Genomic DNA, 18,081 nt, shown 5'->3' with positions numbered 1-18,081 from the left:
CAGAGTAACACCGCCACCTTGTGGCTTCGTTCTTACATATGTCGCTCTCCGTGGTGCTGATTCGGGCACCGCCTGATGACGGTAATATGCAAAACCTTCATAAAATATTCAAAGGGAATCAAAATGAACACAAACAACACATTTGTATTGTTATATTGACTGAAGTAAACATGAGCGTTATAGCGTTTTGTTTCAAGTTCTTTACACATTTCTAAATGTATTTAAATCAGGCCAGTATTAAAACAGTTTTTTACAGCTTTTTTTTTTTAATACGTATGATGTACACAAGCGAGTGGGTTTGACACGCCATACAAACGCGCTCAAGTAGGCTGGTCCAAAACACGGGAACCAATGGGACGCTTCCATTTTGCGAGCTCTTCCTCGTTTCAGCCAATCGGAAATGAGTGCGCTTGGCTTTATAAAGCCGTCCGCCCATGCCCACCCGTCCCATAAACCTGTTCCGACCACCACTTACTGCATCACTGATCCACCACGAACCTCGAAGATGGCGGCCCGGGTAAGAAAAAGCTACCATTATTTCCTTAAATACGGCGTTTTCAGACCAAGGCGCGCTTCCTGGTTAGCACACAGATAAAAAGGGTGACAAAATGTCGGACTATGGCTCGTTGCGTCTATCGAATGAAAGCAACCGGATATTTTGTTTATATGTATGCATTCATTGAATCGAACTCGATGCTACATTTACACGCGTGCCTGCAGCGCGCGAGGCATATTCGCCGCGCGGTCGTATTTATTCAAAATTGATCGGAGCCGCGTCAAAGCAAGAGTATGGCTGCTTAATCCCGGGAGCTGCTTGCCCTTGAGCCGACGCCGCTGCGTACAAAGCGGTCATCGATAATAAGAGCTTCCACTGGAGACGCATCCAACGTAACGCGCTGTGCATCATTCCGGGGTGTCATGCCTAAAAAAAAAAATCGCCTTGACTCTGCAGTCTTTTCATGGGCACGGGAACGCGTTCGACGGATGGCAAAGCTAGTCGTTCGCATGATATTTCGAATGATATTATGGCGGTTGTTTTTTCTTGGACAAACTACAGTCATCCCCCCTACTTCGCGGTTAATGGGGGGTGTCAACCCCCCGCAAAGTCTGAAACCCGCGAAGTAGGGTATCAGTTCCTACATTTCTATGTACGCCCCAATACAGCCGCAGCAACCATAAACAATCCTTTTTTTTTGTATTTTATGCGTATTTTATTTCCTTTCTCCTATTATTTAACATGACATCATCCTTATTAACATTGTTGTATATTAATTAAACAACTAATATTACTTAGTTGGTTGAGAATTTATTCTCAGGACTGGTTATCTGCACCAAAACTCCGGTGAAAGAGTACGCAAGTCATCATGTTGAACTTCACATTTATTTTGGCTCATGTCTGATTGCCTTGTCTCCTTTTTTGTGTACAATTTCTTACAAATGTCTGACAAATGAACCTGACAAGAAGGAAGACAGCAGACATAGATTCTTTTTTGCTCACGAGGAGACCCGAGAGATGCGTACAGTTCCCGTCTCCAGCGACTCTGGCCGCACCTCGTCGAGTCCTTCTTTTTATGAATTAGAGTAGCCCTTAGTTACGAACTTTGCCACACTCAAGGGCGGCGATAGAGTGTCTATTAGACATTAACACAAAAACGCACACATACACACACTAGCACAACTCCGGCAAGACGACATACCACTCGCGCACGCTCAGCCAAATACGATTGCACTTGGTTTGGTTTGTGTAAAGCAAGAAGAGACAGCTTGATCAAAAACATTTTCTGCTCTCTGGCACCACCTACTGTCTTGAGGTGTAACACACAAGTCATCCCAGAATTTCCAAATACTGTAGAAGAGACAAGGGAAAAACTGAAAACGGTTGAATTCTGGGTACATTTTGGATTGCGGAAAGAGGAAACTAGCTATCATGGAATGGCGGGCACTCGGAGAATCATTAATAGTTGGAACGGTTTGAATAGATCAAATCATATAGAAGATACAAGGGAAAAAGTGAAAATGGTTGAGTTCTGGGTACATTATGGATTGCGGAAAGAGGAAACTAGCTATCATGGAATGGCGGGCATTCGGGGAATCATTAATAGTCGGAACGGTTTGAATAGATCAAATGATATAGAAGATACAAGGGAAAAACTGAAAATGGTTGAGTTCTGGGTACATTTTGAATTGCGGAAAGAGGAAAATGCCTATCATGGAATGTTGGGCATTCGGGGAATCATTAATAGTTGGAACGGTTTGAATAGATCAAATCATATAGAAGATACAAGGGAAAAACTGAAAATGGTTGCGTTCTGGGTACATTTTGGATTGCGGAAAGAGGAAAATGGCTATCATGGAATGGTGGGCATTTGGGGAATCATTTAGAGTTGGAACGGTTAGAATAGGCCAAATACTGTAGAAGAGACAAGGGAAAAACTGAAAATGGTTGAGTTCTGGGCACATTTTGAATTCTGGGAAGAGGAAAATGGATACCGCCGCGGAATGGCGGGAATTGGGGGAATCATTTATAGTTGGAACGGTGAGAATAGGCCAAATGCTGTAGAAGAAAAATACTACGAAATAAACGCTAGTTTTTCCCTCCCGATAGTAGCCGAGAGGGTCCGAAAAACTTGCAGGATACCGGCTCTAAAAGACTGGCGTTGGACAACCTTGACTATGGAGGTTCAGTAGCCAAATAACGCGTGTGGACATGACTTCCGCTTCTTCTCATAGATTGGACACTTGAACAGTCTGAACCTCGTTTATCAGAAACGGAACCGCGATAACCACCCGTTGCGCCGCAGTACCTTTAGGTATCCAAAGCCACGGCGCCTCCACCCTGATCCTGCGGCATTGATTTTCGGTGCAGACGTGTAGCTGGATTCCCCCCTGACGATGGGCTCGATGAATAATTCAGTGGGATTCTTGGGAGTGAGATGTTTGGAATGAGCAAGGGGCGCCGATGAGAGGGACAGAAGAAACGTTGCACAAAGTAATAAACTAAACCCAGGAATAAATTCAAGTGCATATGGCAATGATCTGACAAGAACTGAATGGGAAAGCAGGAAACTAAATACAAGGGAGAACACCTGGACAAGAGCCTATTGGTGCAGGAAGCTGATTGGTTGACACGGAGCACAGTGTATCAGAGAGACTGTCACATGATTTGTTAGTGTCTGATTTATATGTGTTGGGTAGTTTGTTAGTCCAGGTGAGAATCGGGTAGGTGTTTTGACAAAAAAAATCTGCATCTAATCTGGATGCGTTTCTGGACGCCATAGGTGTCAAACTCCAGTCCCCAAGGGCCGGTACATCGCATGTTTTTAAACCCGCTCTCTCAAACGCACCTTATTCAAATGATTAGGATCATTTTCAAACTCCTGCAGAGCTTGCTAATGCGCTAATTATTTGAAGCAGGTGTGTCGGGGAGAGAAAACCGGAACACATGCAGGATACCGGCCCTCGATGACTGGGGTTCGACACCTATCGTTTTCGCAAAAGGCAGCGGTCTTGTCATTGCAGAGGTGTACGACAAAATCGGGGATTTGAAAGTCTAAAACTGCCCTCATGCATGCCGCCATCTTATCGCGCTATCACAGGCATCAACTTCCAGTCCTCTATGGCCGGTATCCTGCATGTTCTTGATGTTTCTCTCTCTAAAACACCTGATTCAAATGATTAGCTCAACGGCAAGTTTTGCGGGAGTTTGAAAATTAACCTAGTCATTTTAATCAGGTGCATTTCACAGAGAAGTGTTGAAAACGTGCTGAATACCGGCCCTCGAGGACTGGACTTTTGACAGCTATGCTCTACATACATGCAAATACAACACAATGCATAACTGTAATAAAGAAGATAAAAACAAAGATTTTACATTAAAAACATTTATGAACAGCATTTAACAATACCACAGGCCTGAATGTCCTAAAAAATTATCGTTTGGGCCCTTTACTCTTACAGTACTGGCACTTTTAATTTCTCATGTTAGCTAGATTAGCTTACCTGCAATAACTGGTAGCTGCAGGGTAAAGGCTGAAGCAGCAAATGATTTGTCATGTTATCAATTTTTTCTAGCCTTGGGTGAGCTGCAAAATGGCTGTTTGCAGGTGATAATGCGGGATAGATTATAACAGTCAAAATACCTGAGTGTTAGGTCATAAGTTGATGGTTCAAATCTTAGCTTGTTGCATTCTTCTGTGCATGTGTGTGATTTGTCCATGTCATCCATCTTACTCATGTTTTGCTCCACGATAATCATAATGTATCGTATAAAGAGTAATAAAAAAAATCCTTTAAGTTAATCATATGAATTGTAGCAGTTGACAACACGAATGCAGTTCACTTGTTTGTCTTGAGATGGTGCTGGTGGGTTGGTGATGAGTGCAGAGGCAGACACAGTTTTAGGATGTTTAATTTGTACATTTTTATTTTACATTTCCAGCCATCCAGGAATCATTTACAAGTCCACAGGAGTGCTATTAATTATGTTTTAGATTCTTTTGAGCATGTAAGTTTATTCAAGTTTAGTTTGGGGTCATGCGAAGCGCTTCCGGTGCAATGTCATTGATAAAGTGGCGTATATTCGCGTATATTCATAATTATTTCTTTTGAGAACAGGTCTGACACTTTATGTTGATTATTGTTTGTGGACGACTATTCATTAATCATTAAGTTAATGTTTTTTCAACAGAACAGTAGAGCTCTGATTATTTTTTGAGGACAAACACTTATTAATAATCAAGCTATTATTTTTTTTTAATAAAAGAGGACACTTTAGTTGATTGTTTCTTTGTGGACGAATACAAATTCAAATCGAAAGGTTCTAAAGTTCAATCAGCCAGACACCTATGGCATTCTTTTGGAACGTCACAACTGCTTGGTGTGTACTGTAGTGTTTGCATCCTGTAGATCAAAAAGGACGCCAAAGCACTCTTTTTCATGGTTGACTGAAAGAAATGGCATCAAACAATATATGGTAGATCTGCATTTGTTGCCTCTGATAGATCTGCCTGCAGTGAACCCAATTTATTGTCCGTAGCGCTGTCGGAATGCTTCTTAATGTAGTCGCCATGGTTACCATGTCATCTACTGAAACTGCAGTAACGCGCATTGGAATTTCTCCAGTAGTTGAAGCTTGCTACTGAGCCAACTGCGCTGCTTTAGTTTTTTCCTTTGATTTATCGAGATGAAAATGGACGAGAAGCTGATGCGGGGAATGACATCATCGCACTAATTAAAAAAAAAAAATAAATACCGCCCTGCTTTTCATTCCAATCAAACCTGGAGGCACAGAATACTAATAAATGACAAAGTATAAAAAAGAAAACAGTTCGGATTTGTCAATAGTTTGTTTTGAGTGAGTTAAGAAGATACAAATGGGGAATCTACTCTTCTTCTCCTCAAGTGCATTACAAGATTTCACAGTCCAGCACATCAAATAATTTATGCATTTCTTGTCTATTTTTCAAGCCGTCTGTCAAAACACCGCTGAAAATGTCACACTTGCATCTTGGAGCGATCAACGTCACGATTTTGGTGATGTGACGTCATCTTCGGTCGTCTGTGCTTTTGTTTTTGCTGATAGCGGTTCTCTGTTACAATAACACTATGGAACCCGGCGGGAAAACCAATCGTCATACGAGGTTTAGGAATCTTTATTTCCTACCGAAATAGGTAGAGCGCAGACCGAAACGGTTATCACCCTTATCACCCTTTTGCGCAATATGCCTAAAAGTGTCCTTTTATTCTTTGCTTCTGCAGACCATGCAAGTGGCGCGATGCCCGACAGATGAGTTGTCTCTGACAAACTGCGCCGTGGTGAGCGAGAAGGATCTGCAGTCCGGACAGTGAGTCTTCATCATTATCATGCCAATCGTCAATCTCGCTCTCGTCGCCAGTAAATGTGAAACCGACCCGTTTTGGTGATTCGATTAGACGTACTCGTTCCTTATTTATGAGTTTAGTAAGACGGATATCTCTTTGCAGACACGTGACTGTGAAGGCCACACCCAACCACAAATTTGTGTTAACAGTCAAGACCCATCACACTGTGGCGCCCGGTTCAATTGCCTTCAGCCTGCCGCAGGTACTCACACAAATACCGAATATCTTATCAAGCAAATCATCGTGGCGTTTGATCCTTGAAGACGTAATATTGACGAGTGCGGAAACGTCATCCGGATCGACGCGCTTGAACGTCTGAATTCATCGTGAGATAAACGGCTCTAGAAAATGGAGTTACGGACGTAAAAAAAATACGTCTTTGGCATTAAAGGAGTTAATAACTTTTACTGCCGTCGCTGAGCTTTCGTTTGATCTGTCTTGCAGCGAAAATGGGCCGGTCTCTCCATTGGCCAGGAGGTGGAAGGTATTACACTCTCTGCAGGTCACAAATCAGATACAGATAACTGACAACACCCCCAAGCCCGATCGCATTCAGACCGTTTTGATTAAAGGATCACTTAAATTAAGCTTGCAATTTAGTTAAAAAAAAAAAGCAACAACATTCTTCAATCCCTGGAAATTTATGATAACACGAGTGATAATGCACCAGTAACATCTGTTTTTGTTTATGTAAGACTACTGTATTTTCCGCACTATAAGGCGCGCCGGATTATAAGGCGCACCCTCAATTAATGACATATTCTAAAACTTTTTCCACATATAAGGCGCACCGGATTATAAGGCGCACTCTTAATTAAAGACATATTTTCAAACTTTTTCCATATGTAAGGCGCACGGATTATAAAGCGCACCCTCAATTAATGACATATTTCAAAACTTTTTCCATATATAAGGCGCACCGGATTATAAGGCGCACCCCCAATTAGTGACATATTATAAACGTTTTTCAATCACAATATAGTCAGACTCAAAGTAATAACAATAATAACTCAGATAATAACCCTAAACTCTCTAAATTCTCTGTGCCTTATAGTGCGGAAAGTACGGTAATTATAATAGAAATGGCGATTAGTTTTGTTACGATGTTTAAAAAAAAAATGTTCACCCTCAGTGTCCAACTACAACTTTGACAAGTCTAAGCAGTGCATCGGCGCCATGACGATCGAAATTGACTTCCTGCAGAAGAAGAGTACGGACTCCTCCCCTTACGACTCGGACAAGATGGCCGCCGAGTTCATCCAGAAATTCAACAGCCAGGGCTTTTCTGTCACGCAGCAGGTTTGTTCGCTACAGTCTTGGTTGTTTGGCTTTTGATGTGGCAAACCTTCCCTGTCCCATTTTGCTCCTCAGTTGGTGTTCAGTTTCTGCGACAAACTATTCGGACTGGTTGTCAAAGACATTGAGGCGATGGATGCCAGCATCCTCAAAGGCGAGCCGGCCTCTGGAAAGAAACCGCAGAAGGTAGCGTGCGCTTTCGTTTAAAAGAGAACATAGAAGAGCTCCTGTTCGTACGACGCCGACCGCCTCCAGTGGAGTTTACAAAGAGAACATTACAGTATAAAAGGGAATACAGTGGGCCCCCGTGTTACGAACGTAATCCGTTCAGCGGCGAAGCTCGTAACTCGAATTGGCCGTATGACGGGCAATGGTAATTAGCGAATGCGTGCAAAAACCTTAGGTAAAAACATCACGACTTTATACACATATTAAAAATGAGTAACATAATCTACTGTACAGTTAATTTAAATAACATAAATATACAAAGGAAAAATGACTTTTACCTTTGGGTGGACGTGACTTGGGCTGGGTGGAGGCGGAGGGGAGCAGAGACCAACCCGCGGAATTGATTTTATTTTTGTCTTAAACGAGAACTTTTCTCAAACGAGAACACCTCACCGGCGATTTCCTCCTCTCGAATCCATAATAGAAGAAGCCTCTCCATTTTGTTGTCGAGCGAGGTCCGTCCCCCGGCGAGGAAAGTCTTGCCCTTAGAAGATTGCCGAGCGGTTCCGTCCATACTCACGAGCAAGGTTAACTATGCGCGCGCCTCCTTCGTATTTTTTTATTATCTCCTGCTTGGTTTCTACTGTCAACATCCTCTTACTTCTTCCTTTACCGCCACTTGCAATTTTAGAAGCCATGTCTAACAGATAAAAGTTTGCAAAGTCTTCACAACACACCGACCGGCTCGTGCCATCAAGCTAGATGAGGGCCTTCGGCCAATAGCGTATCGACATTTCTGCGATTGACGTGACGCCGGCCGATAGCATATCGGGCATCTCCGTGACCGCCTTAATCGACCAATAGCATATCGGCATTTCCGTGACCTGCGAGAAAAGTTATTTTTGTTGATGCGGCAAAGCGAAAAAAATAGTGCGGACACACTGACCGGCATGTTGGATGGTTCATAAGACGGATTTTGTGCGTAAGAGGGGGACAAAAAAATCGCACCTCTCTTTCTCGCACGAACACGTCCATTCAAAGCGGAAGAATATTTACATCATCATAAAAAAAGTGTAAAGAAGCAGACCGTTGCAAAACGAATGAAATGAACCGAAGTAAATAAAGATTTCAAATGTATTTATTTTGCTGGTAATCTCATTTGAAATATTGAATGATCCCGTTTGTCTCGACAGATTGATGTCGGCCTGCTCGTGGGCAACAGTCAGGTGATTTTCGAAAAGGCAGAGAGTTCATCATTGACCCTTGTTGGTATGTTCTTTATTTGAAGTAGGGTGGAAATATATTATTGACGAATTTACATGCCGTATTAAGATTGATTCGAGGGAGAGAAACAACTTATTTTTAATGATGAATGACAACCGACTACGTACCGATTGTCTCCACGAGATGGCAGTAGTACACGAATCTTCGACGTGATTTATTGCATTTCAGCGTCAACGAATCATAAATGATTTGATGCGGACAATCAATTAGTGTTGGGAAAGATGAAAAAAAAAGAATTTGTGGAAAATATAAATATCATGTGTCACGTGCATGTATGTATTTGTCTTATGGCGCAAGTACTTAGTGTTCATTGTTTTATAGGTAAGGCGAAGACCAAGGAGGCACGTCAGACAATCATCAACCCAGACTGGAACTTTGAGAAGATGGGAATCGGCGGTCTGGACAAGGAATTCTCCGACATTTTCCGGAGAGCTTTCGCCTCTCGAGTCTTCCCTCCAGACATTGTGGAGCAAATGGGTGAGAACACTTTCCTTTTTTTTCTTTTTGAAGCATAAGCTTTGGTAGATTTAGTCTCGGTGGGCGCGGTCACATTTTTCACGGATGGAAATCTTATTTGGCTATCTGCATTACTCACGAATGACTCTTTGGTTTCTTTTCTCGCCCGTGTCCAGGCTGTAAGCACGTGAAAGGCATCTTGCTGTTTGGACCCCCAGGCTGCGGTAAAACCCTCATGGCCAGGCAGATCGGCAAAATGCTTAACGCTCGCGAGCCGAAGATCGTCAACGGCCCCGAAATCCTCAACAAGTACGTGGGCGAGTCCGAGGCCAACATCCGCAAGTTGTTTGCCGACGCCGAGGACGAGCAAAAGCGGGTGCGCAAATCGCTGTTTGTCGTTTTACGAAGGGAACGTTTCAGCGGCGCTTTAACGTGCCCGGCCGGCGTTTTCGTTTGCGTCTGCTATAGCTGGGAGCCAACAGCGGCCTTCATATCATTATTTTTGATGAGCTGGATGCCATTTGCAAGCAGAGAGGCACGGGCGCCAGCAGCACAGGTGTGCATGATACTGTGGTCAACCAGCTCCTCTCCAAGATTGATGGTGTGGAACAGCTGAACAACATCCTGGTCATTGGTAAATCACACCTCCCTACGTTTTAAACCAAGGTCCGCTCGCCGCATTCTTTACGCTATATGGTCAAATGACGCGTTAGGTCCATGAGAATTCACCCTTTTTGTTGTTTGTATGATCAAATTTGATGAATGAATATGGAATGAAATTTGGACCCAAATGGTTTTTTTTTATGTTTTTGATGCTAATTGATGCTAAAATATCGCATAGGTTGTCAAAACACGACGACTCTCTAAATGCTTGCAAACGGGAGGTCGAGAGGTACGGCCTATAGGTGTCAAATTGAGCCCACGTCGGGCTCATTTATTCAAAATTGGAAATATTGTCAATTTTGGACATTGAAAATCGGATTTTTTTTTTTGTCATGCATTTCCCCCGATTTTTTTTTTTTTTTTTGCATCGTTTTTTTCAACGGGCACCTGCGAATTGGGTGCTATAGAAATTTTGGACGCAATTTTGACACTCTAAAACCACCGGGTGGCGCTAACGGCCAACTTATGACATTCTTAAGCCTTTCAATGACTTCAATGATTGGCTTAGCCTGGACTCCCAAAAGTCTTCAAGTTTAAATACTCTGATTATGAGATAGTATATGTTGATATTGTCCAAATATATAAGTGTACAGCATAGTTACTTTTGCTATTATCACAATTTTAGTTAATAAACGAGGCATAGCACCCCACCCCCCAAAAAAAATATTTATGTATGGATAGAGTTAATTCCACTGAACATTTTGAGGAGTTGAAAGTCAACATATATTTCATTCATTCCCTGCGATTAGCAACAAGTCGAGGGCGTTGTGTTTTTTTTTTTTAGCCCGAAGTAGGCCGGGTTCGGTTCCGGCTCACCAAATTGAGAACAAGCGGGATAGAAGACGGATGGACGAGTGATCCATCATTCTCGTCTTCATTGTCTGCTCCCTTTCTGCTTCTCCATCATGGCCTTTTCTGTTTTCACCAGGGATGACCAATAGGCCCGACCTGATTGACGATGCCCTTATGAGGCCCGGCAGGTTTGAGGTCAAGATGGAAATTGGTAAGTTTCGAACACGTTTCTCTTTGTCTCACACTCCCGTTAACTATAAATCAGTCCCTTTTATTTCTGAAATGTTACACGAAACTCAAGATTTGAAGATGTGGAATGTGACTGGAGAAGTATAGAATGAAGGGAAATGATAATGGATGTTTCTTTTTGCGTGTGTCGGTGGGAATATGCAGAATTGTTGCGGGGTGCAACGGTTAAAAATATGTTACAAAGTGACGTAAAGGAGCTGAATCATTTGCAATGGGAAAAACGTCCGCCTGTTTTGTTCAAAGCGTCATTGAAAATGAACTGGGGTATTTTGGGGGGGGGCTGGATCTTAATTTGAGCAAAATGTTCATCCTTCTTTTGGTTCTTTACCGTTTTCTACCACCAGGTCTTCCCGATGAGAAAGGTCGCGTTCAGATTCTCACCATTCACACCAACAAGATGCGGAGCTTCAACCTGCTGTCTCAGGATGTCAATATTCCAGAGCTGGCATCTGAAACCAAGAATTACAGCGGTGCAGAGCTGGAGGGGCTGGTCAGGGCCGCCCAATCTACCGCCATGAACCGACACATCAAGGTCAGTTTGGGAGTCATTTGGACTGAAAGCGGGCCGGTCGGCATATTGACGGCTTTGGGGTTTTTCTTTTCAGGCTACGTCTACAGTTGAGGTGGACATGGAGAGGGCGGAGAAGCTGCAGGTCACCAGAGCTGACTTCATGGGATCCCTTAATAATGACATCAAACCCGTGAGTATCATCTCTTTTTCCATTCACGCAGATTGCAATTTTACTATTGCCCGATGATTCCTCTTGTTTTTTTTTTCCCCCAGGCGTTTGGTACAAACCAGGAGGATTACTCCAGCTACATCATGAATGGCATCATCAAATGGGGTGACCCAGTTACACACGTCCTCGATGACGGAGAATTGCTGGTGCAACAGACCAAGAACAGTGATCGCACACCGCTGGTGGCTGTGTTGCTGGAAGGTGGGCGTTGCCGCTTGTTTATAATTTTGCAGGAATGAGCAATGAATGAGAAATAGGAATATTTATTACGACCTTTGCATTATCAAAGTCCAGGCTAAGCCAATTGTCGAATTCATTAAAAGGCTTGCAAATGTCATAATTTTGCCGCTAACGCCACCCGGTGGTCTTGGGGCGTCAACACAAAAAGTGCGCCCTGTTCGCGAGTTGCCATTGAAAGGATTCATGCAACAATCGGTTGAAATGCACGATAAAACATCAAGTTTTCAATTTGTCCAAAATTGACAATATTTCTAATTTTGAATGGCAGTAAAAGAGCCTGACATGGGCTGAATTTGCCACCTATGTGCCTCCTAGTATTTTTTTATGTTTTTCCTTTGATATCATGCATCAAAATGCCCTAGATGGGTCAAAATTTTCCCCCAGGGGTTAATATCGTTATTTATTTTCATTTCCCCCCCGTTAAGTTAACAGAAATGGGCATTAATATTTGGACATGTGTGGCATTAATATTGTTTTTTATTTTTACATTTTTCCCTGTGAAGATCCCAGAAAGGGGGAGGAATATTTGTTTTATATGAATATATGTTTTTTTTTTTTTTTTTTACAAACTGACCTGGCCCCCCAACCGAGAAGCGTTATGCGTCCCTCGGATAAAAACAAAATTTGGGGATCCCGGATTAATAGGAATTGTCACACCGGAACAAGACGCCTAGCGTTATTCATGACACAAAAAGTCGACTCAATTGGCTCGGCGGCGCTTTTAAGTAAAACGATTCACGTCGGATGGATAATCCCCGGCTACAAACGTCATTCCGCTTGTCAAAGATGTCACTTGTCAAACACACCTCCAGGTCCGCCCCACAGCGGAAAAACGGCGTTGGCGGCCAAGATTGCCGAGGACTCGCAGTTCCCCTTCATTAAGATCTGTTCACCGGACAAGATGATTGGACACTCTGAGATCTCCAAGTGCCAGGCTATCAAAAAGGTTAGTGCCGCAATGTTTAACCAATTGTGAGGCGGCACATCATCTTGTTTTGTTACTTGAGAGAAAGGAGCCAAACGCATGAGTGATTCCCAAGCGGTTAGAGTTGGACAAAAATGTATCGGGGTGAAATTATTCCCGGCGAGAAATCCGAGCGCCTTGAGCCGCAGCTTTTGGCTTCTTTAGGTTTGCCCCTTCGGTGTTTTCGGATCTTTTTTTTTTTTTTGCTCAGATGTTACCCTGAGATACTGAAGTATAATTACGAGCGTGTCATTCTTCTCAAAGGCTTTTCTTGGCGAGTTCCTTCGCCCGACAAATCCCGCGCCGACCCTTGTTTTGTTTTGTTCCCTTCGCCGCAAAAAGGCTTCGTTCTTCCCAAACTCTTCTCGGATGGTTAGAAGTGGACTTCTGGCCATGTTTTTGTGAGTAAGTCCAATCCCTGGGCCGAGAAGCAACTTCGGCTCATGAATATTCTCTGGAGGCTTTACGTACCGTGGGTATGACTTAGGACTCCTGACACCTCGCTTGCAGCAATTCCACCTCTCTAAATTCCCATCATTAAATGAGGCAGACGACTTTGTGGACATGAGTATTGGTGTCATATTTGGCCAAACGTTTGGCCCGGGCTGCAGTTACTCTCATAACTGCTACCCCACCGAGAGCAAATGATGAATGTGACATAACCGTTAAAAAATGCGTTCCGCGTTTCAGGTCTTTGACGATGCTTACAAATCCCAGCTGAGCTGCGTGGTGGTAGATGACATCGAGCGACTGCTGGACTACGTCCCTATCGGGCCACGTTTCTCCAATCTGGTTCTTCAAGCCTTGTTGGTGCTCCTGAAGAAAGCCCCTCCCAAGGTCAGAACGAAGGGATGGACGTTGGCCATAAATGATAACGTGCGGTATGAATCAACGACTTATCTCCGTAGAATCTCTGCGTCAAAGGAGCGCTGCGATTGATTTCAGGGTCGGAAGCTGCTCATCATCGGCACCACCAGCAGGAAGGATGTCCTCCAGGAGATGGAGATGTTGGACGCCTTCAGCACCACCATTCACATCCCCAACATCTCTACCGGGGAGCAGCTTGTAGATGCTTTAGAGGTAGAAACGAAATCACGCAAACACTTGATTGAATCTGTGATCCGCACCGTATTTTCCGCACTATAAGGCGCGGGTAAAAGCCTTATTTTTTTAAAAGCCGATGGCGCGCCTTATAATCAGGTGCGCCTTATATATGGAAAACGTTTTAGAATATGTCATTAATTGAGGGTGCGTGGAAAATACGGTATATTAAAAAAAAAAAAAACTGGGTTTCCAGTTTTTGGGTGAACGAAATGGCAATTTTTCCCCTGTGCCTGCCACATGTAAAGCATTCAGCTTCGAAGATGTCGGCAGGGATCACTGACACGATGGCGTCCTTTTGTGATGCAGCTGTTGGGGAGCTTCACAGACAAAGAGAGGGCCAGCATCGCACAGCAGCTTAAAGGAAAGCGAGTTTGGATCGGCATTAAGAAACTCCTCGTGCTTATCGAGATGTCGCTGCAGGTACAAACGCCAGTAAAACTTCGTGACCTGTCAACTCGGTGCTTTTTCGGATTTATCTGTGGCAAAGTCTGCGTGTGTTCTGCAGGTATTTATACAGACAGTATTGGAAATAGTATTCGGCACAAAAATCAAAATACGGGTATGATAATCTGATAATACAGGTCTTGTAACGTACTAAAAGGATTATGAGGGCTTTAAAAAAAAATCCCAAGGACCTCAATGACATTTTAATTTTAATTGAATTAAGCTTTTAATGGTTGTAGTTTATTTCATTTATTTTTTTTAAATACCCGTATGTAAAGTCCTCACGTTTGGCGCAAAGGTTTTAGCTATAATATTGATTGATTTATTCATTTATTTGAAAAAAAAATCTGAAAACAAATGGCTGAGAAAGTAAAAGATTAAATAGATCAAAAAAATTTAAGCAGGAAAAAATTACACACCGTTTTATTTCCTTATTTTGTTTACATATTTTATGAATTTATTTTATTGTATTTTTTTTTCAGAATTTTAATACATTTTCATGAAATTGTGCTTTCACTTTGTGGCTCAGCATCTCTTTTCTGTCTCTAGATGGACCAAGATTACAGAGTGTCCAAGTTCCTGTCTCTGCTGCGAGATGAGGGAGCGTGAGTACGCGTCCAAAAATCACTCCCGTGTAGCGTCAGCAACAACACTTCATCGTTTTCCATCATCTGCTTAACCGTTTTTTGTTTTTTTTTCCCCATTACCGCCGCCGTCATGTCTGTATGTGTGCGTCCAAACAATTGGAGTGCCTTTTCTTCACCGTCACCACCCCTTCCTTCTTCATCAGCTTGATTGATGGCAATCAAATCCGAATTTAAGTGGTTCGCGTGGTGCACTGGTAAGGTTAACAGTAAACCAATTCAATGGCGATTGTTAGAATAGGACAACGCCTTTATTTTTAGAACTGTAGTGTAGATTCTTCTCAAGTGTTGACTGTAGTCTTTAAGTCATTTTTTTTCCCCTTAATTTTGTAAATGCTTTTAAAGGTGTAATAGTCAAAGGTATTTATGGACATTTTTCTTCCTTCAACCGCTCAAATTGTTCAGTTCTATCCATTATGTGGGTTAAATTGATTCAAACAGAACAAAACAATTGAGTAAGGTTTGTCTTTGTCGTCTGTGAAGTCACTTTAAGACATAGCCATTAATTGGTCTCTACCGCCACCTACTGTGTTGAGGTGGAACACGAGTCAACAAAGAATTTTCGCAGTTTGACTGCCGCGCAACAGAATCTTGCAAAAATCGCAGGAAAATCAAAGTAATAAATCCTATTAAAATGCCTCTCAAAAATTATAATTAAAATGGTTTTATATGGTCCAAAATTTGGACAAACACAAAATGTGGCACGTCCAGCTGCAATCACATAGAAATGTCAGAATCGGCGCATTTCGGAATTTTCCGAGTTTTAGTCATCTGCTGGAAATTTCAGCTCCCTAGATCATTAAAAACAGTTTTTGCGTCAGGTTCTAATCGACGTGACGCTTTTAAAAATGATCAGCGGACAATTTCCTCTGGCTTTTGTGTTGGAGGCGTTCGGCGAGCTGAATTTTTCCTCACGAGGCGTTCGTAAGTCGAGGTAGCGCCGCGCACGTTGCGTAGATGTCGCGGAGCCTCGTATTATGTTACGACCATATGGAAAACTGCAAGCAAGCGTTATTAGTTTCATCCAACTTCACCCACGTGTACCTTTTTTTTATATTTTACAGCGATCGCAGCTTCTACGAGTAGGAGCGGCTCCCGGAACGCGGCAACCGTTTCGTGGTCAAGCACCCGCCAACAGGACGCAATGAGGAAGAGGTCGACGTATCCGCCCAGCAAGTCATTTCTCCGTCCGTCGTTCCGTTCCGAATACACACGCAGAAAAAGACACTGTTCGATCCCCAGTTACGTCAGCATGTTTCTATCGGCGATATCGCCGCCCCGCCCGTGTGACATCCCCATCACCAAAGTACACTTGCCGCCATATCCTCGCAATCCACGGGAAGTTGTACCGTCATTGTTATCTGTAAAGATATCGCAATAGATGATTGTTAAAAAAAAGTGCTGTTTTGTGCATCGTGCTAAAAAAAAAAAAGCTACGTATGTTTTTAGCTTCTTGTGTGGTGTTATCGTCTCGCTAAATGACGGTCTTTATGAGACAGGTATTACAAATAGAATGCGTCTGAATTGTCATAAATACGACGCGGATTATTTGCTTTATGTACTATCAGAGGATTGTGGTGACCGCGTAGTGGCTAAGAAAAATGTACTTTGTTCCGTGTGTAAATGTTAAGCCTTTAAATAGCTGTGACTTCACCATGGCTTAGAGTCAATGTAAAACCAATTTAAGACCAGAGTACATAGTATATATAAACACAGGCAGTATATTGAGAGTGTTTTTCCAGATATGCGGTATGATTTGTTATCCTTGTGTTCACAGCTTCAGGTCAGTTATCGTGGAAGTGAATGTCGGAGTGCTGATTGTGCAGTTTATTAAAGCTAGTCTGGCTTTGGCATTGTCGCTGTTCAGTACAAAAGCAATGCACTTTTAATATGGATATGAAGCAAAAACCTGAAAAAATCAACAACATCGAAACATTAGCACTTAACGGTTCTTCGATGAAGCTCGAGCGAGTGCTCGCACGCGTGTGTTGAAATTCAAACACTGCATGTTTATGCATATGAATGTGTATATGTACACATGGGGGGCTAAATTGTAACGGGACAAAAAATATGCTCAATATTTTGTCGTACAAGCTATCACTTTGTGACGAGGCACAATCTGTGCCCCGTTTTTTTTTTTTTTTTAATCAGGATTGCACACAAAACAGATGAAGCAAGGCATTCTGGACCCGAACGTGCCGCTCAGAAAGTCGACTGCCTCGTATTGTTGTGAAACAGAGTATTAAGTTAAGCATGGCGTTTTTTTGTCCCGACTAGTTTGTTTGTTGATTTTGATCATTCTGTTGGACCGGGAAACAAAAAAAATCATTCCATACATTTTTGAAATCTAGTATTAGTTTTGTCAGGTATTTCAGTGAACATTTGTGGGTTTTTCATGTCAGAAAACGTAACAATTTGTGTATGTGTGATGAGCAGTTTGTCATTTTAATGAGGTAGTGTTTAATTGATTGTCTTTTTTCCCCTCATGAATTTCATTTACTGCTAATGTCCAAAGTTTTGTTTGGTTTAAACATTGGCAATATTTATGTTAGTGGGCGTCTGTGTGTGCTTGTCTGTGTGTGTGCGATTGTGTAAATATATACATATATACAGTATATATTCTACTTCCTGGTGTATTACTGCAATAAAAGGCACAGATGCACAGAAAAGAAAACACCCTATTGTTTATTGTTTGCCCATGTAGTCTGTCCAAGCCCAAATACGTCGGTCTTGTTTTGCGAGAAGTTTTGATGACAAAACTTGTCTGGAGTAAGTGCTTAATATGTATTATTTATTTTCCTGTACGTGCATACATTAAACCTGTAAAAACACATTTTGCCACATGCTGTCCATTGAAAATGACCACGTGATAAATGCTTAGGAGTTCGGCTTGCGAACATCACATGATTCCCCCCCCCCCAAAAAAGGCGAAAAGTCAGTTCTCGTATTATTTTGGTACCTTCTCTCCACCTTTGTTGGATGACATCATCAGTTAAAGCAGCGGTGTCAAACATATTGCCCGTGGGCCGGTTGTGGCTAGCCAACGGGTTTGTTCCGGCCCGCAAGATGATTTTGCAATACAAGGTATAAAAATGATCAGTGTTTTATTCAATAAATAAACAACTTGAAATGTTTTAGAATTAATAGTAATGTTATT

At 42.5% G+C, this 18,081-nt stretch overlaps 1 protein-coding gene across 2 annotated transcripts; it reads left to right on the top strand.

The window, feature by feature from the left end:
• The first annotated feature begins 407 nt into the window (after positions 1–407).
• On the top strand, positions 408–17,757 carry LOC148410987 (vesicle-fusing ATPase). 2 transcript variants are annotated; one of them, XM_088437017.1, is made up of 21 exons: positions 408–517; positions 5,758–5,843; positions 5,983–6,082; positions 6,325–6,364; positions 7,013–7,179; positions 7,252–7,362; positions 8,538–8,613; positions 8,950–9,105; positions 9,261–9,460; positions 9,553–9,718; positions 10,676–10,750; positions 11,133–11,320; positions 11,394–11,489; positions 11,573–11,729; positions 12,581–12,714; positions 13,423–13,569; positions 13,678–13,812; positions 14,143–14,256; positions 14,830–14,885; positions 15,071–15,121; positions 15,989–17,757. In XM_088437017.1, the coding sequence occupies exons 1-20, from the start codon at positions 506–508 to the stop codon at positions 15,099–15,101; spliced, it is 2,247 nt and encodes a 748-aa protein (XP_088293143.1). In that variant the 5' UTR covers positions 408–505; the 3' UTR covers positions 15,102–15,121; positions 15,989–17,757. The 2 variants fall into 2 exon arrangements, with proteins under 2 accessions (XP_088293143.1, XP_088293144.1); XM_088437018.1 differs by lacking the exon at positions 15,071–15,121.
• The last annotated feature ends 324 nt before the right edge of the window (positions 17,758–18,081 follow it).

The sequence above is a fragment of the Hippichthys cyanospilos genome, chromosome 16 (genome assembly GCF_059441005.1).
Source record: "Hippichthys cyanospilos isolate Australia breed blue-spotted pipefish chromosome 16, RoL_Hcya_1.0, whole genome shotgun sequence".
Lineage (NCBI taxonomy): Eukaryota > Metazoa > Chordata > Actinopteri > Syngnathiformes > Syngnathidae > Hippichthys > Hippichthys cyanospilos.
Note: the sequence above shows the minus strand (reverse complement) of the source record. Positions and strands in the feature narration are given on the sequence as shown.